This window comes from Ovis canadensis, chromosome 10 (genome assembly GCF_042477335.2).
Source record: "Ovis canadensis isolate MfBH-ARS-UI-01 breed Bighorn chromosome 10, ARS-UI_OviCan_v2, whole genome shotgun sequence".
In the NCBI taxonomy this organism is placed as follows: domain Eukaryota; kingdom Metazoa; phylum Chordata; class Mammalia; order Artiodactyla; family Bovidae; genus Ovis; species Ovis canadensis.
In genome coordinates, this window is record NC_091254.1 from 47,454,655 (window position 1) to 47,482,515 (window position 27,861).

The 27,861-nt window shown below is 45.4% G+C and overlaps 1 protein-coding gene and 1 long non-coding RNA gene across 2 annotated transcripts in view; both read left to right on the top strand.

Moving 5' to 3' along the window:
* The first annotated feature begins 15,145 nt into the window (after positions 1-15,145).
* LOC138446773 (uncharacterized) lies at positions 15,146-17,441 on the top strand. Its single transcript, XR_011259554.1, has 2 exons — positions 15,146-15,637; positions 15,981-17,441. It is a non-coding gene; the product is annotated as an uncharacterized lncRNA (long non-coding RNA).
* A 6,814-nt stretch (positions 17,442-24,255) lies between these two features.
* LOC138446783 (phospholipid-transporting ATPase IB-like) overlaps positions 24,256-27,861 on the top strand; it is a 97,761-nt gene continuing 94,155 nt past the window's right edge. The window contains exons 1-2 of the mRNA XM_069602123.1: positions 24,256-24,448; positions 25,609-25,669. Coding sequence (XP_069458224.1) covers positions 24,256-24,448; positions 25,609-25,669 — 254 coding nt within the window. The remainder of the gene's footprint in view (positions 24,449-25,608; positions 25,670-27,861) is intronic.

The following is a 27,861-nucleotide window of genomic DNA, read 5'->3' on the forward strand; positions in this document are numbered from 1 at the left end:
TCCCTGGGTCGGGAAGACCCCCTGGAGGAGGAAATGGCAACCCACTCCAGTATTCTTGCCTGGAAAATTCCACTGATAGAGAAGACTGGCAGGCTACAGTCCATGGGATCATAGAGTTAGACATTACTGAGTGACTTTCACTTTCCTACACATTACATCCTTTTCCCCTCTTGTATCGCAGAGTTTTATAATTTCAACTAGCATTGTTGTGACTTGGTTACCTTTCATCCACTCTTAGGTCATTTTTTAAAAAAATCTTTAATGTGACTTCACAATTTAAATCTCCCGTGAGCCCCTCGAAGCATTATTGCGACTTAACACAGGGATTCCCAATCTCCGGGATCTAATGTCTGATGATCTGAGGTGGAGCTGATGATAATAATAATAGAAATAAAGTGCACAATACATGTAATGCTCTTGAATCATCCTGAAAGCATTGCCCCCCCTCACCCTGGTCTGTGGAAAAATCTTCTATGAAAGCAGTCCCCCATGCCAAAAAGGATGGGGGCCTCTGACAACACAGTAGAGGGCAGAGTTACAGGACTATTTGTTTGCCTCCAAACCGGTGCTTTTCCCACACTGCATTCACAGAAGTAGAAATGCCTTGAGACATTTTCCGTCTAACTCCTTCCTAAAGACATTTTCTTTCCTTTGTGTGTGTGTGGGGGGGGGGGGGCCACACCCCATGTGTGACACGTGGGCTCTTACTTTCCTCGACCAGGGATCGAATACATGCTCCCTGCCCTGGAAGCTCTGAGTCTGAACCACTGGACCACCAAGGAGGTCCCCTGAAAAACTATTTTTCTATTTTTGTAACTGTTATGTCAGGTTTCCATGTGCAAATACATCTTTTCTGTCTCAAGGATGAGAGAAGAACTGCTCCAGAAAGATATCAAGCATAATCTATATCATAAGGATGAATCCAGAAAAGAGATGAATCAGTTCAGTTCAGTCGCTCAGTCGTGTCCGACTCTTTGCAACCCTATGCCACAGCACGCCAGGCCTCCCTGTCCATCACCAACTCCCAGAGTCCACCCAAACCCATGTCCATTGAGTCAGTGATGCCATCCAACCATCTCATCATCTCATCATCTGTCATCCCCTTCTCCTCCTGCCCACAATCTTTCCCAGCATCAGGGTCTTTTCCAGTGAGTCAGTGCTTCACATCAGGTGGCCAAAGTATTGGAGTTTCAGCTTCAGTATCAGTCCTTCCAATGAACACCCAGGACTGATCTCCTTTAGGATAGACTGGTTGGATCTCCTTGCAGTCCAAGGGATTCTCAAAAGTCTCCAACACCACAGTTCAAAAACATCAATTCTTCAGTGCTCAGCTTTTTTTATAGTCCAACTCTCACATCCATACATGACCACTGGAAAAACCATAGCCTTGACTAGACGGACATTTGTTGACAAAGTAATGTCTCTGCTTTTTAATATGCTGTTTAGGTTGGCCATAACTTTCCTTCCAAGGAGTAAGCATCTTTTAATTTCATGGCTGCAATCACCATCTGCAGTGATTTTGGAGCCCAGGAAAATAAAGTCAGCCACTGTTTCCGCTGTTTCTCCATCTATTTGCCATGAAGTGATGGGACCAGATGCCATGATCTTTGTTTTCTGAATGTTGAGCTTTAAGCCAACTTTTTCGCTCTCCTCTTTCACTTTCATCAAGAGGCTTTTTAGTTCCCCTTCACTTTCTGCCATAAGGGTGGTATCATCTGCATATCTGAGGTTATTGATATTTCTCCCGGCACTCTTGATTCCAGCTTGTGTTTCTTCCAGTCCAGCGTTTCTCATGATGTACTCTGCATATAAGTTAAATAAGCAGGGTGATAATACACAGTCTTGACATACTCCTTTTCCTATATGGGACCAGTCTGCTGTTCCATGTCCAGTTCTAACTGTTGCTTCCTGATCTGCATACAGATTTCTCAAGGGGTAGTTCAGGTGGTCTGGTATTCCCATCTCTCTCAGAATTTTCCACAGTTTATTGTGATCCACACAGTCAAAGGCTTTGGCATAGTCAATAAAACAGAAATAGATGTTTTTCTAGAATTCTCTTGCTTTTTCGATGATCCAGCAGATGTTGGCAATTTGACCTCTGGTTCCTCTGCCTTTTCTAAAACCAGCTTGAACATCTGGAAGTTCACAGTTCATGTATTGCTGAAGCCTGGCTTGGAGAAATTTTGAGCATTACTTTACTAGTGTGTGAGATGAGTGGAATTGTGCGGTAGTTTGAGCATTCTTTGGCATTGCCTTTCTTTGGGATTGGAGTGAAAACTGACCTTTTCTAGTCCAGAGGCCACTGCTGAGTTTTCCAAATTTGCTGACACATTGAGTGTAGCACTTTCACAGCATCATCTTTCAGGATTTGAAACAGATCAACTGGAATTCCATCACCTCCAATAGTTTTGTTCGTAGTGATGCTTCCTAAGGCCCACTTGACTTCGCATTCCAGGATGTGTGGCTCTAGGTGAGTGATCACACAATTGTGATTATCTGGGTCGTGAAGATCTTTTTTGTACAGTTCTTCTGTGTATTCTTGCCACCTTTTCTTAATATCTTCTTCTTCTGTTAGGTCCATACCATTTCTGTCCTTTACTGAGCCCATCTTTGCATGAAATGTTCCCTTGGTATCTCTAATTTTCTTGAAGAGATCTCTAGTCTTCCCCATTCTATTGTTTCCCTCTATTTCTTTGCATTGATCACTGAGGAAGGCTTTTTTATCTCTCCTTGCTATTCTTTGGAACTCTGCATTCAAATGGGTATATCTTTCCTTTTCTCCTTTGCTTTTTGCTTCTCTTCTTTTAACAGCTATTTGTAAGGCCTTTTCAGACAGCCATTTTGCTTTTTTGCACTTCTTTTTCTTTGGAATGGTCTTGATTCCTGTCTCCTGTACAATGTCATGAACCTCCGTCCATAGTTCATCAGGCACTCTGTCTATCAGATCTAGGCCCTTAAATAAAAGACATCTGAAGATGTTGCATTAAGGTCAGAGTTAAAAGGCTGTGTCTGAGGCTTTTTACGAATATTATCAATCCTCCCATGCAAGAACTTACCAGGAACTTTTCATCTTCCTGCATCTCTCCATTTGAGTAATCTACAGCCAGAGGAAGAAGACATCATGTAGGAATGGTGCTTCAAATGAAGCAGGTGGGTTTGCTTCCATTGCAGAGTCAGCAGAGTCTCCTCCCCCTCAACCTTGTATAACATTGGAAATCAGAGACCTTGGATATCTGTCAACACAGACGTGGGAGGTGATTTCCTGGGAAACCAGAGCTGTCTTTTGTTGAGAAGGCCAAATGTTCGTGTTTCAGAGGATGTGGCTGTGTGTACCAGTGGTGGTGGTTGCCTTGATGTCTTTAGACAGGTTGAGGGTACTTTTCAGTGACTCTGAGTATATTAGGCCCTGATGTTTCTGCCCCTGTGATAATTGCAGATCCATAAATACTTTCAGCAAGTATATATATATATATTTGGTATGTTTTATTTTCAGCACTACATCTCTGAAGACTGTTGAGTGGGGGAAGTTTGAGCTGGTTCATCACGTTGCTCTCGGGATTCAATTCAGTTCCAAAGCTGGTCCTCAGATCTGTGGCCTTCTGCTGCTGCTAAGTTGCTTCAGTCGTGTCCGACTCTGTGCGACCCCATAGATGGCAGCCCACTAGGCTCCTCCATCCATGGGATTTTCCAGGCAAGAGTACTGGAGTGGGGTGCCATTGCCTTCTCCATGTGACCTTCTAGTACAAATGAATATGAGGCTGCATTCACTTCCACAGTAACTTTAACAGCATCTGCTAGAGCCGTGCAGGTTTCAGATCAGAGATGGTAACAGGGACAGTGATGATGTCATTCAGGCATTTCTCATTATCATTCAGGTAAACATTTTAAGGTCATATTTCTTGGGCTGTATAACACTGAGTATCTTATAAAAATGAAATAAACTAGGAACATTCAACTTCTGTTATATTTAAGCCCCAGAGACAGACTCATAGAATCTGAGGCCTAGGAGAAGATGGACTATCTAACTAAGCACATCCTCTTTGAAACCCCGGGAGGCTGCCCTGCAAATATCTCAGTTAATCGCAGAGCCTACTTTTAAAGACAAAAGATTACTTTCCTCTCACAACACAACATGATGTTAGTCTAGGTCTCTGAGAAGCAGACACACTTGACAGCTTTATACATTATTGTTTTGTTTTGTCTCTAAGTCATACTCAACTCTTTCGCGACCCTATTGGCTGGAGCCCACCAAGCTCCTCTGTCTATAGGATTTCCCAGGCAAGAATAGTGGAGTGGGTTGTCATTTCCTCCTCCAAAGATTATACATACAAGAGATTTACTGGGGAAACACCTGTTAAGGATAAAAGGGTCAGAGCAGGAGCAGGTGAGGTGAAGGTCCAGGTTACTTTGCATGACTCACACCTCAGACAAGAGGGAAGGAGGCGCCTTGGCGAGGAGAAGCTTCAGACCACTGGGCGGTTCTGGGAGAGGACCCTCAGTGGGGCATTGTCAGGGCTGGCAGGGGAGTCCCCCACTGGGCAGGGATGGGCCAGCTCTTGTCCCCGCTCAGGTCAGTTATTACCTGGGGCAGCTGAAAGAACTGCAGTCTGGACCTGGAAGCCTTGGCAAGCCCAAAGGGTGACACTCGGAGGCTGTCGTTCAGCTGTGTCCCACTGCAGGCTCTCTTGCATGGTGCGCCCGTATGGTCGCCACAAACACGTAGCATCCTTCACTTCCAGAAACAGTCACAACTGGATCCTCATTTAGTCTGAATCCTGCTTCTCTCCAAAACCACCAATAACCATTTTCTATTGCTTAACCTCAGCTGTCATGAGGTAAGTTAACTTTCCTATGGGTTTCCGCTTAGCTTTCTTTCCCAGTTTTGTGTGTGTGCTCAGTCACTTAGTTGTATCCGACTCTGCAACTCCATAGACTGTAGCCTGCTGGGCTCCTTTGTCCACGGGATTCTCCAGGCAAGATACTGAAGTGGGTTGCCATTTCCTCCTCCAGGGGATCTTCCTGACACAGCGATCAAACCGTCATCTCTTAGGTCTCATTGGCAGGTGAACTCTTCACCACTGAGTCACCTGGATAGCCCAGAAAGCAGTAAACCCAGAGGTAATTCATACCAATAGCTCCCAAGTACTAACCTACTGAGCAGTTTCCCACATTTAAATCGTTTTATTCTTCTCACTTCTACCCACAGGATCCTCTTAAGGTTTGCCAAGTCCCTCTGCCAAAGCCCAGAACTGCGCCCATTGTCCTCCATGAGCAGGATGCTCTCAGAGAGGCAACTGACAGTCTTGATTAGGAACACAGACTTGGGTGACAGATGTCAGCTCAAGGCCCAAATTTGCCACATGATGGCTTGGAGGCCTTGGGCAAGTATTGTAATGCTCTGGGCAACGTTTTCTTGGTTTGTAAAATATGGATACAATGATACCTGCCTAGTGGGGTTAAACAAGATAATGCATGTATACACTAAAAGCCCCCCCCCACCACCCCAGAACACAGTCCTCCATAAATATTGTTAACATCGTCCCCAGTCCTGAGCTTAATTAATGAAAGGACTTCTGTTGCTGACTCATATCCAATTTATGAGCCATTTGGCTTAGCCTTGGGGTACTTTTGTTCATTACTTGTTCTGGATCTGCCAGGGTGATACCGACGTCTCTGTTTTTCCTTCCTAATTGTACTCTACTATTTTTATTCTTGCTCACTGACCCTCTTTCTTCCAGCTTTTCTGCAAAGTCTGTGCTTCTGGGAATCAGTTAAAGGTTTTCCTTTTTTGTTTGGGGTGGGTGTTTAGTGATGCTTTGAGGCAGAGATAAGAAGCTGTCTTGTATCATTGTTAAAGCACTCCACCTCTGAGCTCTAACAATGAATGCCTCTTCTGGACTCACAGTGCTTCCTAGGTTTTCAGGAAGTTGGCACAGCCACAAAACTCTTTGATCCTTGTTCCATGAATAACAGTATGGGAAGATCATGGCATCCAGTCCCGTCACTCCTTGGGAAATAGATGGAGAAACAGTGGAAACAGTGTCAGACTTTATTTTGAGGGGCTCCAAAATCACTGCAGATGGTGATCGAAGCCATGAAATTAAAAGACGTTTACTCCTTGGAAGAAAAGTTATGACCAACCTAGATAGTATATTCAAAAGGAGAGACATTACTTTGCCGACTAAGGTCCGTCTAGTCAAGGCTATGGTTTTTCCAGTAGTCATGTATGGATGTGAGAGTTGGACTGTGAAGAAGGCTGAGTGCCAAAGAATTGATGCTTTTGAACTGTGGTGTTTGAGAAGACTCTTGAGAGTCCCTTGGACTGCAAGGAGATCCAACCAGTCCATCCTAAAGGAGCCCGGTCCTGGGTATTCTTTGGAAGGACTGATACTAAAGCTGAAACTCCAGTACTTTGGCCACCTCATGTGAAGAGTTGACTCATTGGAAAAGACTTTGATGCTGGGAGGGATTGGGGGCAGGAGGAGAAGGGGACGACAGAGGATGAGATGGCTGGATGGCATCACTGACTCGATGGACACGAGTCTGAGTAAACTCCGGGAGTTGGTGATGGACAGGGAGGCCTGGCGTGCTGCGATTCATGGGGTCGCAAAGAGTTGGACACGACTGAGCAACTGAACTGACTGAACTGAATGGGAATCCCCATTACGTAATCCCCTGATTACGATATGATGCTCTTTTACTGCCAATAATCTGGAAAGGAAGGATAGGGTGCCAGCCCCACTCTGGAATGCTGGTAATACTATTCATCAGCACATCATCCTGATTTTCTATGACATTTCATCTGCCCAAAGAGGTTTCATGCTTCATGTCTCATTTGATATTCAAACCAAGTTGAGAGTAGGTTAGGTAAGAATTATTTATGTTTATTTTGGAAGAAACTCAAGTACAGAGAAATGAATAATATGCCCAAATCAATCAAAAGGCCCAGTAGCAGTACCAGAAACAGATCTTGGATTTCTGGATTTTTGTTTCATGCTAAGTGACCAAAGAATCTGAATGTTGTAGACAGCAGTGCAAAACCCAGGAACCCCCCAGCCATGCCATCCTCTGGGGAAGAGGCGTGGTGAACAGTGACAAATTGGGTAAAATTGATGGTAGTAAACCATTTTTTACTGTTCTTCTTCATGGGTGATCTCCATTTCTTCTCAAATTCTCCTTGCCACTTCCTGCAAATCTCCCTGGAGGAGTCTCTTGTGTTCTCAGAGGTCCCGCCCATTGTCTGTGGCTACCATATCAGTAATGATGTGATATTGTGGTGGTCATACCTTAAGTCTGTCAACTTTCCTACTGCACCGGAGGAAAGAACTTCCCCTAAGGGCATGCTTTGAGGGTTAGGTTATTGATTATTTTCTACAGTATGTGTGAACATTAAATGGGTAGAGCTTGGTTTGCTTCAACTGTCTTAATCATGTTACATTTTTAAACATCCAAACCTATGTATAAATAAGGAAAGAAACCAAGTCATGGTCACCTGCCCCAGAAAGATTCCATTTTGCCCTAAGGGAAGGGGAACCACCTGATCTTTGCTACTATCAGACCCAAGTTCTATGAGTTGATACAGGTGAGAGGGTGAGCAGAGTTCTCCAGCACCTCACAGAGAACTGAAAAAGAATGATACCAGTATCGTCTCACTGTTTATTCAGACAGCATTATACCATCTTTTAGTTCTCATTTTAGACCCTGCCTTCACTTATAATGCAATTTCAAGTTTTAACTCAGCATACCCCCTTAGGGACCAAACAAAATTTAAAAATAAGAATCACTGAGAATGAGATTATCCTCACAGGATACAAACTTGGTTCCAACCAAAACAATGCCAGAAACACTTCCAGCAATCATTTAGAAGGTCTTGGAAATATGGCTGAAGTTGACCTAGAGTCAAATAAGTCGGAATTGTTCTGAGTCTTACAGGCAAATATGCCTAAAACAAAACAAAACAACAACAACAACAAAAAACGATTATTTTGCAACAAAGCATTCAAATAAGAAAGCCGAAGGGGAGACCTCAAATGTTAATTATAAAATGCATCAATTTTTAAGCAATGAAGAGGTGAAGTCAACAGATAATTCAGTCTACCAGTGAACATTCAATGTTATGGTGTCAGCTGCAGAGCCTCGAGAAAAATGAGCTGAAAAGAAAAAAAACAACAACCAAATTTTCATTTTCTGTCAGGAAATTGGAGTGAAAATCAGTTACGTTTATTTACAATATTACAGTTCATCTATATTTCAGTAGCAGCAGTATACAGTCTGAATGCAAATTATACTTTCCAGAATGCACATGGCGAGCACGTTTTTCCACCACAGGGAAGAGGGTAGAAGTTAAGTGACTAAGAAAAAACGACCTGATGAACTTCACCCTCCAGAGCATCTCCCAGATTGTACAGGTTGCCAGTGCCTGGAGCTCAGCGGGAGACTCGGATAAACTCAATCACCTAAAGGGCGTTTGAGCTTCTCTGTGGCTCAGAAGGTAAGGAATCCCCCTGCAATGCAGGAGACCTGGGTCAGGAAGATCCCCTGGAGAAGGGAATGGTAAGCCACTCCAGTATTCTGCTTGGAAAATCCCATGGACAGAGGAGCCTGGCAGGCTACAGTCCATAAGATGGCAAAGAATTGGACATGACTGAGCAACTAACACACAAAGAGTGTTTAGCTCTAGAGTTTGTAGCCTGTAGAGATGGTTTTCTTGTTTCACAGACTCTTTGCAGAGAGGGAGGTGTTGTGCTACTCTGTTGCCACAGAATTCCTAGTCTTCTCAGTGCCTTTGAGAAGACTTCTATTTAAAAACTCGCAGTAAAATGCTCTGAATATACTTGACCCACAGCCCAAACTGAAAGGATTATCTGCCCAAGTCCTGTCTTCTCTGGCGGCCATGGCGTCCCCAGAAGTTTACAGCATGGCTTCCCCTCTAGCCTTTGTTTATCTAAATCTACTCACGTTGGAAGTCTCAGCTTTTTCCGGGAAATCATCTTGGCTTACTCTAATTGAAACTATTCTCTCTTACTAAAATCTTCTCTCCCCCAGGGCTAGAGTAAGATTTTCAGAGGACTGTGGGAGTGAGAAGGGTCTGATGTTACCCCCATTATAATCCAAAGCAAAAAACAACCCTGAAATATGAAACATATGTACAAAGTTTCTAACTTCTTTCTATGATTGTTATTTACATGATTAAAAACAAAACAAAACAAAACATTCTTTCAGACTTCCCCAGTGGCCCAGATTTTAGGAATCTGCCTGCCAACGCTGGGGACACTGGTTTGATACCTGGTCAGGGAGGATCCCACATGCTGAGGGGCAACTAAGCCGGTGCACCTCAACTACTGAGCCCACTCGCCCTAGAGCCCATACTCTGCAACAAGAGAAGCCACTGCAATGAGAAGCCTGCTCAACTAGACAGTACACCCGGTTCAACGCAGCTAGAGAAAGCCCATGTGCCGCAGGCAGCGCAGCCAAAAATAAATACAATTTAAAAATCCGTTCTTTCAAGAATTTTTTTGGTACCCTTGATCTGGTGGTACTCAAGGCAATGCTAATACTGTTTGTTGGATCATCCACCTGTTTTCTTCACCAGAAGTAACGTGTTATGAGGTTAAGGACCTTGGATGATAAATTTCCCCATCTCTGAAGCCTAGGATAGAACCCACGTATAATAGGCTCTCAGTTTGTTCGACTAAGGAATAACAGCAAAATCTTCTAGCTGTCTTCAAATATTTCAAGAATGTCATGTGGACGTATATAAGTGGGGATACCAGACTGGGTTTTCTTCTGCATTTCTGAAAGCAAAGACCTGTGCATGGGAACTGCTGGCACCGAACATACTCATCTTCTGACATTTAGAGTTGGTCATCACTTGTAGTTTAGAGGTGATTAGAGTTGAACATGACCCTCGGCGGCCTCATAAAGCATTAACCTCCCCGCTGTCAGTGGAAGTACTCAAAACAGCATGTATCAGGGGATTCCTTCTCCCTCCCCAGCAGATACTCATGTCCTAATCCCTAGAAAGGCAGTGCCAAAAAATGTTCAAACTACCGCACAATTGCACTCATCTCACAAGCTAGCAAAGTAATGCTCAAACCTCTCCAAGCGAGGTTTCAACAGTATGTGAACTTCCAGATGTTCAAGCTGGATTTAGAAAAGGCAGAGGAACCAGAGATCAAATTTCCAATGCTGGATCATCGAAAAAGCAAGAAAGTTCCAGAAAAACATCTACTTCTGCTTTATTGACCATGTCAATGCCTTTGACTGTGTGGATCACAACAAACTGTGGAAAATTCTGAAAGAGATGGGAATATCAGACCACCTGACCTGCCTCCTGAGAAATCTGTATGCAGGTCAAGAAGGAACATTTAGAACATGACATGGAACAACACACTGGTTCCAAATCAAGAAAGGAGTATGTCAAGGCTGTACATTGTCACCCTGCTTATTTAACTTACATGCAGAGTACATTATGAGAAATGCCGAGCTGGATGAAGCACAAGCTGGAATCAAATCAATATTTCTCTTGCCGGGAGAAATATCAATAACCTCAGATATACAGGTGACACCACCCTTATGGCAGAAAGCAAAGAAGAACTAAAGAGCCTCTTGATGAAAGTGAAAGAGGAGAGTGAAAAAGTGGCTTAGAACTCAACATTCAGACAACGAAGATCATGGCATCTGGTCCCATCATTTCATGGCAAATAGACGGGAAAACAATGGAAACAGTGAGAGACTTTATTTTTGGGTGGCTCCAGAATCCCTGCAGATGGTGATTGCAGCCATGAAATTAAAAAACGCTTGCTCCTTGGAAGAAAAGCTATGACCAACCTAGACAGTTTATTAAAAATCAGAGACATTACTTTGTCAACAAAGGTCAGTCCAGTCAAAGCTATGGTTTTTCCAGTAGTCATATATGGATGTGAGAGTTGGACTATAAAGAAAGCTGAGCATTGAAGAAGCAATGTTTTTGAACTGTGGTGTTGGAGAAGACTCTTGAGAGTCTCTTGGACTTCAAGGAGATCCAGCCAGTCAATCTTGAAGGAAATCAGTCCTGAATATTCATTGGAAGGACTGATGCTGAAGTTGAATCTCCAATACTTTGGCCATCTGATGCAAAGAACTGACTCTTTGGAAAAGCCCCTGATTGAAGACAGGAGGAGAAGGGGATGAGAGAGGATGAGATGGTTGGATGGCATCACCAACGCAATTGGTGAGCTTGAGTAGGCTCTGGGAATTGATGATCGACAGGGAGGCCTGACGTGCTGCAGTCCATGGGGTCACAGAGTCAGCCATGACTGAGCGACTAAACTGAACTGAACTGAATCCCTAGAACCTGTGGATGCTACCTGACGTGGCAAAAGGGACTTCATAGATATGATTAAGATAAGGATTTTAAAGTGGGGAGATGATCCTGGATTATTGGCAGGGAGTTGAGGGTGTTCAGTCTAACCCCATGTCCTTAAAATCAGAAAAGCTTTCCCCACTGAGGTCAGAATCAGAGGATGATGTAAAGAAGGGTCAGAAGAGGCAACATTGCTGGTTTTGAAGAAGGAGAATGGGGGTCACAAACCAAGTAATAGAGTTAGCCTCCAAAGAAGTAAGAAAGGCAAGAAAGACCCCACCAACCCAGCAAGAGCCCCCAGAAACAACCACAGCCCTGCTTTCTGATTTTTTGACATGCGTTGAATTTTTTTTTACTCCTGTTGGAATTCTAAATGCATAGAACTGTAAGATAATCAAGTAATGTGTTTCAATCCATCAAATTTGGTGGAAAACTAATACGATGACCTTTAAGGCTTTTTTCCAGATTTAAGGTTCCATAATGCTACCCTGGTAGAGGAGGGATTGGATTAGAACCAGGAAAACTATTACAAAAGTGAGGGGGTTTAAATTTATTTACCTTCTCCATTTTTTTTTTTTTTAATTTGCCACCCCACACAGCATGTGGGACCTTAGTTCTTCAACCAGGAAGTGTGGAGTCTGTATGATGGGAGGTGGGGTTGGGGTTGGCTGTGGGGGGTGGAGGTGGCAAATGCCCTAATCATCAGCATTTCTCACCATTCTCACCTTGTCCACCAACCATTTATTCTTACAGAATCCAGTTTCCCATTAGTGGTGATGAGGCCACTTCCCTTTGGAGCCACTGCACCATCCCTAGGGTGGGTTACATGCTGGCCTGCCAATGACCAGATATGCTCCCTAGAATTTGTAGACCTTGGACATTAACCTTGTTTCTTTTCTTAATTTTTATTGGCATATAGTTGCTTCACAACTGTTGGGTTAGTTTCTATGGTACAGCAAAGTGAATCTGCTATCCATTTCTTCCAGGGGGAAACTGAAGTCTTGCTTTAGGCTACCTGCTGACTGCCAGTCCTATTTTCTGATTCCCAGTCCAGTGGGCTTGTAATTCAGGGCACTGTGGTCCCAAGCTGGTGTCAGATATGGCTGAAGCTGAACATTTCAGAGAGGGATCTAGCATGTTGGTTGAGAGCATGGCCTCTGGAATCTGAGTGGTCTGGGTTTGGATCCTGAGGGCCACTTTTGGTAATGGGACCTCAGGTAAGTTACTTAACCATGCGTTTACCCACAAAAATCACTGCTTCCAGAACTTGGCTTAATCCCTGGGAAGGGGAGCCCGACCCCCCCCCCCCTCAATACAGTGTAACTTTAATTTTTTACCCAGTCCATCAGGAGGGGACAGGGAAGGGTGGGTCGCACGTGGCTCAGAGGAGTCATAAAGTGAGATGCAGAAAATTAAGAGGTGCGGTATTTCTTGCACACCAGAGCTGATGTTCACACCAACATCCCAGGCACCCTGAGAATTCTCTTCTGCGATCCCCAAGGTTATAGGCCTGACCACCAAACGTTCACCCCTCCTAGGGTCGGCTCGGTTTTCCAGGCCTTTCCCCATCCCGTGCGTCTCCCGCGGGCTTCCAGTCCGACGACTGGCTCGCACGTCGCAGCCTGGCCCCGGGGAGCCCACGGCGGCGGGACCAGCCGTCCTCGGGCTGTGGTCCGATCACTGTCGCCCGCGAACTTCGGACTTGGCGAGGTCCCCGGGAAGCCCCTGCGCGAGGGTGGCGGGTCGATCCGTACAGCCCACCTGCCAGCGAAACCCGCCCGAGGGCCTCGCGGGAAGCCGGCTGAAGAGCGCAAGCCCCAGGCGCGGCCTCGTCAGCATCTGCGGCGCTGGGCGTGCGCGCGCGCGCTCGCGCTCGGATAGGCGGGTCTAAAAGGCGCTCTGAACAACTTGCTGGAGCTTTAGCGGTTCAAAGCTGCTCAGGTTCCGGCCGTAAGATTTCCAGAAGTGTCTTGATGGCTTGCTTCCCCGCCCTCCCCGCCCCGCTTGTTTGTTTTGAAATCTCATTCTGCAGTGTGTAATGGCCTGACTCTTGGACCTGCTGTAGACATCCAAGGGCATGAAAAAGGGAAATGGAAGCTTCCCTAAATCAACTTGAATTTCTGCCCTTGATTAAAACCTGTGACTGGCTCCCCCACTGCATTTTTGGATGCAATCTAAAACCCTTACACAGGTTGCAGCCTCTGCGTGACCTGTCCGCAGTGGACCGGTCCAAGTCCACCCGGCCTCACTTCCTCCCCGCAGGCTCCAGGTGCGCGGACCGTGTGCAGTTCTTTAGGGGGAGAAATCTCCGCCCAGATGACACGTCACACTTCTGCATTGTTTCCCCAAAGACCCGTCCTCCTTTCTGCTCATCCTTCAGATTAAAGGCCACGTCCTCGGAAGAACTTTCGCTGATCTTTCGAAACTTTATTCTCCTTGGCACTTAACCCAGTATATCATTTAAAAAATCATTTAATTCCCATATTATTGTAGTTTTGATGGTGAGATATTCTTTACTTTTACATATATGCATGTATATGATATGATAAATTTATATTATATTTATACATAAATATATATGTATTTTAAGCCTTGAGGACTTCTAGAGTAAAAGCAGATTTCTATAAAATAGCATGTCTTTTGGACTTAAATAGTTCAGTATTTGTACAAGTTTTTAAATGCCTTTTTGGAGCAGGTGAAACGGGGAAGAGTAATAATATAGTCTGAGAAATATATTAAAGACCTATGTATGAATTTCCAGCAAAGTCAGATACAGGACTGTGAGATACAGGGCTGAAACGTGTAAATCAAAAGAGAAATTGTTCACTAATTGTTTACAATTTCCAGTTTTGTAGATAAATAATTCAGTCACCATTTTTTATTTCTCCAAGGTTTTTTAAACTACTTGTTCAACATATTCAATTTTACTTTCTCATTTCTACTTCTGCAAAAACTAATATGTTTTAGAATCTGTTTAAGCTGCCTGTGTCTTCAAATTGCAGTCTGTTAGGGTTATAGGCAAAGAGATGAATGATCATAAGCATGTAAGTGTCCTGATCCCTCACCCTGATTCCCAAATAACAAACACTAGTAAATATACACAAATGCCCCCAAATGCCTAGGTAGGGTAGGGAAAGGAGAGGAGAGGAGAGGAGAAAGACAAGGTAGAATTGCTTTAGATATTCCACCAACCGTGAGCTTCTCACGCCCGATAGAAGCTTCTTTCACTGTACCTTGTAATTTCTCTACTTCACTTCCAGGCCACATGTCAGGCAGGAAGATTATGCGGGCAGCCCATGGTCCAACCACAGTCTCCGAAGGGAACACATCTCTCAGAATTCCTTTGTTAAAGACTACATCCCCACCCAATGTCCCCATCACTTTCCCTGTTCAAGGTCACCAAAGGAATTCTTTTTTGGAACTATACTCGGGTCCTGTGGCATATCGAGTTGCATGTTATCTAACAGTAGCATACTGATTAGTTATATATGGAAAAAAGGTGTCATTACTATGGAGAGATTCAGAGGACACTCTTAACTAGATGATCAGTTGATCATCTAGTTCTTCGCCCTGGCTGGGCCTCCTCTAGCCCCAGGCGGGCACCGCGACGTGGCTCTTCCCTCCTGGGGTTGTGACCCGGTCTGGGTGAAAGGACGGAACCACACTAGGTGCTGGGTGATGATGCCGGGACCTGCTCCTGGAGCCACCTGGTCTCGTTCCCTGGAGCTCCTGGCAGCTGGGCGGTGCCCCTAGGTGCCAGCAGAGGGCGCGCCGCCGAGGCCCCCCTGGCGCCGACTGCGCAGGCGCAGGCGCAGGGCTGACGCGCGGCGCTCTGTCAAGCTTCTGGGGCTACTGCTCTCGCGTGACAAACAGCTCATCCTGAGGAGCTCGGGGTGCGGGAGGCTGCCGGAGCAACGGCCGCAGACCCGCGGAGGAGCGTACAGGAAGCGCGGGGGAAGCGGAGCCGGCCTTAGTTTCCTCCTTTGTGACCCTGCCTCGAGCGGGCCGTGAAGGAACAGCGTCGGAGACGTGGCCGGTGCGCCTGAAGAAAACGGTGACAGGAAAAGGGCGCGGCCCGCAGGCTGTGTCCCTGTGTCCCCGGGCCCCCCGCCCACCCCCGCGCGGGAAAGCCGCCCGCGCTCCCGGTCCCCGCGGCCGCTGATGCTGGGAGTTGGACTGGGGACCCTAGGGATGGCCTTGCTTCCTGTGGAGACAGCTCACCGCTCACGTGACACTCCATCTCAGTCTTCAGTGTCCACGTTGGAATCGAGTGAAGGACGGTCTAGTCCACGTGTGGGTCGAATGAATATTCAGGAATTATTTTAAGAGTGCTGAGGAGAGCGCTTGGCATCTAAAAGCGTCACATTCCTGGTTTAATATCTTAACCTCTCAAGGCCCTTGCTCTTCATCTGTGAGAGTGACTCCTTTGCCCAAGGTCACAGGCCAGGGAGCTGCACTGCTGGCTGCGATTTTTTTTTTTAAGATTTTAAAAATTGAAGTACAGCTAATTTACAATCGTGTTAATTTCCGCTAAACAGCGGAGTGATTCCGTTAATATGTATATGTGTGTGTGTGTGTGTGTGTGTGTGTATATACATTCTTTTAAAAAATTCTTTTCCATTGTGATTTGTCACAGGATATTGACTGGTTCCCTGTGCAAAGTGCTGGCTGAAATGTGAAGCAAGGCATTTGACCTCCAGTCTCTCTGCTCTTCTTAGTCACAACAGTTAGCCCGCACCAAGAAGCACCTTTTAGATGCCTTTTCTATTTTTTTGTTCTTTTAATTTAGGAAATAAATCACTTCAGAGGATATCTATGACCTTTCTGTCCTACATGGATCGTAAACGTGCAGTGGCTCACGGTATTGACATTCCTGTGCACGTTTTGCAACTTGACCTATGGCAGAATCCGGCTTCCTGAATTTCTTAAATATGAATAACATCTGAAATCAAAATACACATGATCACAGAAGGCAATCACAAAACTCACAGGACTCAAACTTTCTATGGTCCACTGGGTCACCATTCACATGAAGGAAATTGTAGTTGTAGTTGCTGGTGAAGCTGAAGGGATCCAGATATTATCTCCCCTAGGAGGCTGGTTGGGCATCTCATAGAAGCTTTACTTACAGAGGTCAGTCGTTTATGAGATTTGCTCTGTTCTTTGAAGCTACGCATTTCAAAAACATTTCTTCTTAAGACCATATGTCTTTCCCAGTACCACTTTCCCAGCAGCACTGAGCATGTGTGCTCAGTTGTAGTTGAGTCTTTGTGACCCTGTGGACTGTAGCCTGCCATACTCTTCTGTTCTTGGGATTTCCCCAGGCAAGAATACTGGAGTGGGTTGCCATTTCCTCCTCCAGGGGATCTTCTCAACTCAGGGATTGAACCCTGGACTCCTGTATTGGCAGGCAGATTCTTTACCCCTGAGCCATGAAATTAAAAGACGCCTACTCCTTGGAAGAAAAGTTATGACCAACCTAGATAGCATGTTGAAAAGCAGAGACATTACTTTGCCAACAAAGGTCCGTCTAGTCAAGGCTATGGTTTTCCCAGTGGTCATGTATGGATGTGAGAGTTGGACTGTGAAGAAAGCTGAGTGCCGAAGAATTGATGCTTTTGAACTGTGGTGTTGGAGAAGACTCTTGAGAGTCCCTTGGACTGCAAGGAGATCCAACCAGTCCATTCTGAAGGAGATCAGCCCTGGGTGTTCTTTGGAAGGAATGATGCTAAAGCTGAAACTCCAGTACTTTGGCCACCTCATGCGAAGAGTTGACTCATTGGAAAAGACTCATGCTGGGAGGGATTGAGGACAGGAGGAGAAGGGGACGACTGAGGATGAGATGTCTGGATGGCATCACGGACTCGATGGACGTGAGTCTGAGTGAACTCCGGGAGTTGGTGATGGACAGGGAGGCCTGGTGTGCTGCGATTCATGGGGTTGCAAAGAGTTGGACATGACTGAGCGACTGAACTGAACTGAACTGAACTGAGCCACCTGGGAAGCCTTCTTTCCTGGCACAAAGCTCAATAATATTCCTATAATGTATTCCTTTCGCTAATTTCTATGTTAGAGGAAATGAAGTTAATCAATTGGGTGTATGTGAGAAGACTCCTCAGGGAAACGTAAAATGGTTAGACAGAGGGCAATTTGCCAGACAGCTAGCATTGTTTCATAAAGAGCTGTGGGAGCAAATACTAGACTTTTTAGGGGTCATGGTTGGGTTTTCAGGCATTTCCTGTTAAATCATGGTAAAGAATGCACTTTTGTGCATTAGAGGGGCCTATTTTACACATTAGAAATAAGACCTTTGGATGGAGTATCGAGTTATGCTTTGGGAAGTGTGAGGCCATGACGATAGGCTGAAAAGTGCCGCCCAAAGATATCCACACCCTACAACAAACTAGGTAGCTCAAAACTACAGGAATGTATTCTCTTACAGTTCTGGAGGCTAGAAGTCTAAGATTGAAGAGTCAGCAGGACTGTGCTCCACCTGAAGTTCTGGGTAAAATCCTGTTTTGCCTCTTGTTAGTTTCTCTTGGTAACCACCAATCCTTGGTGTGCACTGGCTTGTAGACACCTCCAGTTCTCTCCATCACCACATGGTACTGTCTTTACATGACATTTTCCTCTTGTAAGGACACAAGTCATGTTGGATTATGTTCTGCCCTGATGATCTCATCTTAACTTGGTTACATCTGCAAAGACTTTGTTTCCTAATAGTGTCACATCCTCAGGTATCAGGGGTTAGGACATCAGCATGTATTTGGGGGACACAAATCCATAACAGTCTTTAAAGGGGAGACTGGGAGAGTATGCTTAAAGTGAAAGGAAAAGTAGAGACTAGAGAACCCTGAAGACAAGCTTCCCCACATGAAAATGTCTGGTTTGGACCAAAAGGTGGAGTTTCAGTTCAGAGAGTGACCAGCCAACCCCTCTTCCCATCTTCAATCCTCTTCAGCTGTTGCATTGGACCTCACACCTCAGACAACCACCACTGCCTTTTTAGCAGGTTTCGCCTCCTATTGGCCATGTCTTTAAGGTTCACTTCTAAGGCGCTGATGTGGACAACTTTATGTCCCAAGGCTGATAGTTAGGTACGTCCAGAGCATGGCTACTGCTGGCTTTCCATGAAATGTGAAAGTGTGTGTTCCTATCCTTTTCTTGTCAAACACACATACATGTGCACGTGTTCGTGCACACACACACACACACACACTGCCTTGAGAATTTTGAATTCTATATGAATCTGATAAAATTGTGAAAAAGCAGGCATTTTCATTGTCTTCCTTACACATCTTCCAGTTGGAAATTGCCCTGCATCCCGGTATAACCCGGAGGCATATGCTGCTGCCCCAGGAGTCACTAGAAGCCTGAGGAAATTGTCCACCCTCTCTGACTCTCTCTTGGTACCCTCTGCTGCTTCTTCCTCACTGCCCAGTTTTCCTTGCTTTCAGGCGGCTCTTGGTCTGCAACAAGGTGTGTCTGGAATCAATTCCTTAGGATGCCTCTAGCTGTGGTAGTAACCAGGGCACCAAAGACAAGTAAGCCAAGCTTCATCTTAGAGAGGGCAATGTGATAGGCCCTCAGAGAGGAGTGCTTAGTGTGCCTGGGTACATGGGGGTTGGAGAGGGAAGTCACTATTCTTTGGGTCAGAGTGTTCTCTTAAAACACACTTGATGGACTTAACCTGGTGGTCCAGCGGTTGGAACTCCCAGCTTCACTGCAGGGGTCACGGGTTCTATCTCCAGCCAGGAAACTGAGATCCCCACATGCCACTCCATGAGGCCAAAAGGTGAAACAAACAAGCAAAACCCCCAAAACAAACAACAAAAAAGCACCTGACTCAGAGAATGAGCACCTTGGTTGGTAGCGGACTCCTTGGCAAGAATCTTTGGAAATTGTACGAGCTAAACTGTCTGCCCCACTGCCCAGTACCCTAGAATTCAACTGTATTTGGAGATACATTTAAAGAGGCAATTAAATTAAAATGAGGCCTCTAGGGTGGGCCTTAATCCACTGCGACTGGTGGGGTCAGAACCCACAGAGAGACCCCAGGGATGCGTGTCCAAGAGCAAGGACCACATGAGGACACAGTGAGAAGGTGGCTGGCTGGGCGCCAAGGAGAGAGGCTTCCGAAGAATCCTCATCTGCTGGTACCTTGCTTGTGCACTTTGAGCTTCCAGAGCTGTGAGAAGTACACTTTAATCACTCAGGTCATGCAGTCTATGGCCTTTTATTATGGCAACCCTTCCAACTCACGTAGGAAGGGTATCCATAAGTCTCCCGGAGGAGTGTCTGGAAGCTGGCCGGCCCTCGGATCGTCCTGCACTGTTCCCACCAGGTGGCAGCACGTCCTGGAGGGCTGGCTGGGGGTGCAGGCTGGGCATGGGGTGGAGGCACAGCCTTGTGCCCTCTCCACCCCCAGGCTCTAGAGGTTGCCTTCTGACCCCTGAGCTTCTGTTGCACTGGGTCCACTTAGCATGTGTGCTGCCTGTGATGTACGACTTTACAAATTTCGGGGAGGGAAGCTGACTCTTCATTCCAGGAAGTGCTGATTTCCTATTTGCAACAAACCCATGGAACACTGGGGGGTTCCCAGGTGGAGCTTAGTAGTAAAGAACCCTCCTGCTAAAGTGGGAGAATAAGAGATGCAGATTCAACCCCTAGGTTGGGAAGATGCCCTGGAGTGGGGCATGGCAACCCACTCCAGTATTCTTGCCTGTAGAATTCCATGGACAGATGAGCCTGGTAGGCTATTGTTCATGGGGTCGCAAAGAGTCAGACATGACTGAAGCGACTTATCATGCATGCGCATGAAACAGTCCCTTTTAAGATTCATCCAGGGACTCAAAACTTCCTCAGTTGAGGTGATTACAGGGAATCAGAAGCCAGCCTTGTCATAGCACTTGGAACACGGACGTCACTCCACCTGATATTCTAATTCTCAAAGAGCCTGGTACCTGGCAGTAGGAAAACTCTTTTGTGATTACAGGAAGAAATTAAAAGTGTGTGTGCACTCCCAGTTTGCCTAGGAGTCAAGAGGGACAGGAAGGGTTGGACAAAAATAAATTACTTTTTGGAGGGAGGGGGTAAAAGAGCTATCAAAGTCTTCTGTCCCTCTGCAGCAGACAGCTTTACAGATACCCCGATCACTGGTGTGATCTCTCCCTCTCATGAGCTGTACAAGGTCCATATCAGTACTAGTTGTGCTTGTTTGTTCATTAATTCCACAGAGATTTATTGAGCTCCTTTTAATACTTGCTAGATGCAGAAACAAATCTTAAGGCACGATTCCTGCCCTTGAGGAAGCCCAGGTCTGGCCTGGTGAAAAATCCCTCTATTGGGAACACTAATACGTCAAGGTAAGGTGCCAGGAAGGAGAGAGCCGTACAGGATGGCCAGAGGGTCAGGGAAGGCCACCGGGAGGAGGGGGCATCTGAGCAGGAGTTTGCCAAGGGAGGGCAGCGTTAGACAAGGTGGCCTGTGCATGGAGAGGCGTGGGGTGTGGAGGGGCTCTGTGTGCTCCAGGGACGCTGACGGGTCCAGCTTTTGGATTCTGTCCACCACAAACTGGCACTGCCATGGGAGCTTGTCTTCTGCCTCTACAAGGATTAACTCGTGTGCTATGGCAGCTGCTTTCCTCCAACCCCCCCTGAAGGAGTTCAGGGTGGAGAGCAGGAATGAGGTGCTCTGTGTTCCAGGAAGCTGGCAGGAAATATCTTCAGATAGTTAGATATTCTCAGGAGCTCATTTTGTGAGTCCAATTCTTTGTATCATCTCATATCTAGAAAGAACTAAAATCCTTCATGATGACAACTGTTTCTCATGAGTATGAGAAGCTTCATGAGACCAGCAGAGACTTTCTATGGAAAAAATATGTGCTTGGTTGCATGCACTCCCCTTTTTACCAAAATCACGTATATACTGTCTTTTCCCCCTATGTCTTTGGAACAGTCTCAGAGCTATCTGAGGTGCTGTCTCCTGGGCTGCAGTTCTCATATTGCCCTGGATAAAACCAGCGCTCATGTTGTCCATTTTTTTTTCATGAATTTATGTTTATGTTTTAAATATTACTTTGATATCAACCTTTTAGTGACAATTACCCTTTAATTCACTTCCTAGTTGTTTTGAAGATTCAGTTCAGTTCAGTTCAGTCGCTCAGTTGTGTCTGACTCTTTGCGACCCCATGAATCGCAGCACGCCAGGCCTCCCTGCTGCTGCTGCTGCTGCTGCTAAGTCCCTTCAGTTGTGTCCGACTCTGTGCAACCCCAGAGACAGCAACCCACCAAGGTCCCCTGTCCCTGGGATTCTCCAGGCAAGAACACTGGAGTGGGTTGCCATCATGTTGTACATTTTTTTAGTTGACAATACTCATGTGAAAAGATGAAGTGACAGGAGAGAAAACCAGATAAGGGGCCAGTTGGTGAAGGGTCATATATATTGTTAAAGATTCTGTCCTTGACACCACAGACCCCTTCACAGGGTGAAGTTTTGAACTGAGAGATTAAATATACAAACAGACGTGGCCAGACCCATATGTAAAGACAGAAATTCCACCACAGTCTGCAGCAACCAGCCCAGAGATCAATGTATTATGTACAGTAATCATCCCAGGAAGCCAGTCTGCTAGCTATAGATCAGACTTTGAGGAAGTCAGACCTCCATCTCTAGTAATCCTCCAGGAAACCAAACAATAACCTCTTTAACAATTGCCCCCACACAACCAGGACTTGATTCCTAACTAACAGCTTCTCTAATTTTTGTCTCCACTCCCAATTTAGGACCAACTAGAGAAAGTCAAATATACATTCATAACCAACCACATATGAAGCCCTGCTTCTCGCACACATCTGCAGCTTCTCAGTGCCAACAGCCTCCAGTCAGGGTGCACCTGAAGCCTTCTCATTATTCTACTATGAAGCTTTTCCACTCCTCTGCCTGCCTTTCAGTCTCAGCAAAAAATGCCAGTGATGCTGGCTTACTCCCTTCCAGGAGCAAATTCAGAGTAAGTGGCCTTTGTTTGTTCTCATCTGGTTGTGAAAGTTGCTCAGTCGTAGCCAACTCTTTGCAACCCCGTGGAATCCTCCAGGCCAGAATACTGGAGTGGGTAGCCTATCCCTTCTCCAGGGGATATTCCCGACCAGGAATCGAACTGGGGTCTCCTGCATTCCAGGTGAATTGTTTACCAACTGAGCTATGAGGGAAGCTGGTCTTCAGTTATTTCCACAGAACCTGGGGAAGACAAAATAGTGTCGAGAATAGACAGTTGGCTGCTGCCGTCTCCTATGCCTTGGGCTGAACTCTGCTGAACTAGTAACTTACTCTTGTTTATTTGTCTTTCATTGTTTTTTTTTTTTTTTCCTGGCAGGTCCAGAAAATTGGCCAGGGTCCAGAACTTGAGGATAAAGGACAGGACTCAATGACCACCCTCCCCCCACCCTACCCCCCTTGGGGAGATAAGGGTTCTCAATAGTGGTGCTCCAGGTCAGGGCTAAGAAGAGAGACATCCAGGCAGATCCGGGGCGAAGCTGTGGGTAGAGCACCATCCAAGCAGCTGTGTGTGCGTGTTTTAAATTGGTGTGCAATTGCTTTGCAATGTAGTGTTGGTTTCTGCTCTGCGACAATGTGAATCAGCTGTATGTACACACGGGCCCTTCCTCTTGAGCCTCCCTCCCGCCCACCATCCTGCTGCTCTGGGCCGTCCCGCAGCGCCGAGCTGAGCTCCCTGTGCTGCACAGCAGCTTCCCGCCAGCTGGTTCACGCGTGGCGGTGTGTGTGTGTCAGTGCTGTTCTCTCAGTCTGTCCCCTCCTCTCCTTTCCCCCCTGTCCACGAGTCTCTTCTCTTCCTCTGCACCTCTTTTCCTGCCCTGCAAATAGGTTCATCAGTACCATTTTCTAGATTATATATATATGTATGTTAATATACGATGCTTGTTTTTCTCTTCCTGACTTGCTTCACTCTGTATGACAGTCTCCAGGTCCATCCACATCTCTACAAACGAGTTTCAAGTTGTTCCTCGCTCCGTTCTAATTTCCCTTTACTGTCCTGAAAAAGCAAAAGTGCTATTTGCTCTGTTGTATCTAACTTTGCCACCCCGTGACTGGAATTCTCCAGGAAAGAAGACGAGTGGGTAGCCATTCCCTCCTCTGCAGGGGGCGGGGGTTGGGGAGCAGGTCTTCCCAACCCAGGGATCGACCCTGGGTCTACCTGCATTGCAGGCAGATTCTTTACCATCTGAGCCACCAGGGAAATGCTTATTAGTCCTGAGCCCTCAGCAAAGCCTATCCCACAAGATAACCTTGTATCACCATTATTGTGGAGAGGAGGAATGTGCCTGTCCCGCTTTGGGAGGTGCTGAGAGCTGCCAGCTTGGTGCAAAAGGCTTGACAGCCCTTCAGCACTTGTGCGCCCACCAAAGCTTGGGGGACTTAATAGCACTCTGGACACTCAGCACTTAGGATGTGCTGCGTCTGTTTCTTTAGTTATTTCAGTCATACGATCTTATATGGGCCAGAAAACCTGTGCTATTACTTCTATGCAATCACTGATTTTGACTATTTCTAGTGGTCACCTCACCTATAGTTAAAATGTGAAGGTGTCTTTTTTTTTGTACTTTAAAAAATATTAACAGCTTGATGAATATACCTATGAATTTGTACTACCTATTATGATATATTTCCTTAATGAAATGTAAGGTGGATGCATTTTAATGTATTTATTTCAAGATTTTGGTCTTTTTGTGGGCAGTGCTCTAGAACCATGGTGGTAGGGGGACCAATGAGTTCAGGACCCTTTATTTCTCATCCTTTCTCTGGATTGTAACCTGTCCATGAGATAGGTTTCTCATCCCTTGTAACCTGTGCTCAGGGGTTACTATCCAGACATGTGACTGGCGCTGGAAGCCAGCATGGAAAAGAATGAAAGACCAGCTGCTGGTGAGTCGCGGGGAGCTGCTCAGCCAAGAGGCTCCTGGAGGTGGCCTAAGAAGCTCTCCTCCCACCTCAGACCAGAAGCTCCCCTGAAGCTGTCACGTTTATCACCTGTGATCAAGTCTAAGCCAGTGGCTCTCATGTTCCAGGTGCTCAATAAGTATGTGTTGAGTGAGTGAGAACTTTCAGGTGCCCTTGTAATCTGCTCTGGTTTCTCTCTCTCCAGTTCTCCCTTAGGACATAGGGTAGTTAAACAGAGCAGAAGAGGTTACCTAATATATAATATAAATCTGTATGGATGGAATATCATCTCTAATGTCAAGAATAATCAAAAGTAAGATGATATGGCAGTTGTATGTTTTATAAATTTTTCCATGTATTCTCTAGCTTCTTACATCCTGTAAAAAAATTTCAGACTCACACATACCTAATTAGAAATCAAAATTTGTTTACTTGTTCCTTTGCCCAAAATGTATATTAAAATTATTTTGCTTATACAAGGTAACTTAGAAAAACAGGGTATTAGTTCAACACAAGAAATTGTATGTCTTCAGCATTGTCTTGAAGTGCCCTTTTATATTATACAGTTTTTAAAAATCTCATTTTACTTGGGAGAATAAACTGGTCCACTAACTCATGAATCCTGTGGGGCACTTACTGTATCACATCCCATGAGTACTTGTCACATGTAAAGAAATGTTTACATAATCTCGGCAAGTCTTTTTTTTTTTTAAACTGCACGTGGGATCTTAGCATGTGGGATCTTAGTTCCATGATCAGGGATCGAACCTATGCCCGCTGCCATGGAAGCATAGAGTTGTAATCACTGGACCTCCAGGGAACCCAGTGAGTCTTAACAGTCTTTCCTGCTCATGTGAAATGACTCTTCTGCTTTTTTAAGGACCTCAGATGCTGAGAATTGAGTTAGCCATCATCAGACTCTCTATTCATGACACAGCATCATTGGTCCAGAAAGGCTACACTTTTCTCTTTCATTTCCCTTTGGTCGTTTTTCTTCATCTCCTTCCTGCAGTTCCATACACCTCATTCCCTAATGTCTTTAAGGTTTGTCCTCCCAAGCTGTCTTCTATATTTTGAACATATTTTCTTAAAAAACTATACAATAATATTTAAAGTTTAAAATTTTTGTTTAAATTATTTTGTGATATACATCTCAACTAGTTTCTAAGTTTCATAAAATGTTGGCTTTTTTTGAGAGCTGTTCGTGTTACTTTGTATAACATGCTTCCTACTGGCATATATGATTCTGCAGCAGTCATGCGTCATAGCTTATCTCTTCCTTTTATCGTGGATACTTTTGTTGTTCCCAGCTGTTCCCACTTCTACAGATCTGTGCATGTCTCATTATGAACCTACCCTGTGGTTTCTTTGGTAAGTATGTCCTAGCATTGAGCTGGCTGGGATTTGGAGGTATATCCATATTTAGCTTCAGTAAGTAGTGCTGACTTGCTCTCAGGAATGGTGGTACTGTTTACTGAACCCAGGTCCCACTGCTTGCTGTTCAAAAGCCATTAAAGAGGCCAGGTTGGTGGAATTAATAAAAGTTTGCTTTATTTTGGATGCTTGCAACCTGGGGATGGAGGGAGGGTGGATCCTTGTCCAAAGGCTAACTCCTCTCTGACAATCGGGGGGGGGGGCAGAAATTTTATAGGCTGAGGGATGGGGCTACATGCAGAAATAGCAGTCAGTTCTGACAGTCATCTTGAAATTAGTCATGCAGTGGTCTGACCAGTGTCATCTTGTTTTAAGAACTGTTAGGTTTTAGTTCCAGGGTTGGTTTGTTTCCATTTTTTGAAGCCAGTTCTCAGAATTGTGGCAGCTTATATCATGGTTATAGTCTGGTCATCATGTAGTTAACTTCTTCCACCTGGTGGGGGTTTCAGTCTCTAAGATAGCTCATATATTACTGCTCAGAACACTATAGCCCTTGAGGAGGAACTCAAGGTCCTTAACTATGCTTAATGACTAAAGTATTATTTGGTCTGCTGTGACTATTTCCCTTTGTTTCTGCATGTTCTCACTTCTCTGATTAAACCTATTCTTTGGCTAAAGCTTTTCCACAGATAAAAGGCAGTCAGAGAACATGGCTTGGCTTTCTCTGCCCACCAAAGCAAAATAAAAAATACACAGAGAGAGTTTGGAGGAAATAGAAAGATGGCTTAATTCTCAGCCAGTGGAGAGAGCAACACACTAGGCTCAAGCTTCAAGAACTGTGTCTGCCATCCATGAGGGGTCTAAGGGCTTATACAAGATGAGGGCTCAGAGCCAGGGGTCATGATGAGGAACAAAAGTGTTCGGATCTTGATTTCTTCCTCTTGCATTGTTTCAAAGACAGTCATAGGCTGGTGTCAGTAACCCAGTAACTGGGGCTGGCAGTTTGATGCCTCTGTGACCTTTTTTCTGATATGTAACTGTAGGGGGAAGGGTTGTAAGGGTCAACACCAGATACAAGATGTATTTAGCATGTAGAGCCAAAGGAAAATAGATGTGAAGTGTAGCTCCTGCTGAGTCAGCGGGCAGAAAAGCAAACTTGGTTGCAGGCTTGCGGACTTAGGAGCAGTTAAAGCAAAACACTTTCTGTGAGTTTGGGTCTGCTCACTGTTCTCTTTATTTTCTTTGTTCTCAGAAAGGGAAAGAGAAAAACTCATTTCTCTCTTTTTAATGTTTTTCCTTTTCACTGCAACAGGACTGTAGGGCCTGTTCCATTTCAGTACCTGTGTAGATTCTAATATGGTAAAGACTGATTGATAGAAGCCGCATAAACGAAAGCTCCTTGGGTTCTTTGCATATGAAGAGTTCCTGAGATCTTCCAGTTTGAGAAACAATGATTTAGGCTACACCAATACTGGCAAAAATCATCGATTGTCAAATTTACTTTATGTCATGTTAAGTGAGGTATTGTCTTACCCTGATGCATTCACTCATCGATAAGATATATTATGTATTTTTTCACCACTTAGGAGAAAGGTGAATTGGCTTCTAAGTGTAGAAGGCCTCCTTTTCAGTCTGTGAGTAAGGATGAGAAGCTTGGCCACCCCATCTCAAAAGTGCAGCATGGAGGGAAGGCGCTGAGCCCTCAATCGTCAGAACTCTCGGAGGCCAGCTGGGGAGGCTTCATCTCATTCCCGGCGAAGGCCAGGGGCCAGTCTGGGATTAGGGCTGTTTGTGCTGAGCTACAACATACATTCAAGATCTTCCTCGAAAGGATCAGCAATTCTGGTCCTAAGTGGTCTCCGTGGCCTGAGGCTGGCGAGTAACTCTGAAGTGCCTTCCTTCAGCTTGCTGCCCCTTTAAGCCTGGCAGCTGCCCTGCAGCAGTTACGGTAACTGAACTCAGTCAGGTCTTGTTGCTCTACTTGGCAGTCTGCCACTGCTCCCCTTTCACCCCAGGTTCTTGCCCCCCAGGTATCATGGGGCAGGTGATGAGAAGCTCAATCAGGGTCCTGTGTGAATGGCCAGAGAAATAATCAGCTGAGATGATGGATTCAATTGTAATTTACGTATTGCTTAAACATATGCTAGTGCGTGACCTGTCACTGTTCAGTGGACGCCAGCGTTATGCTA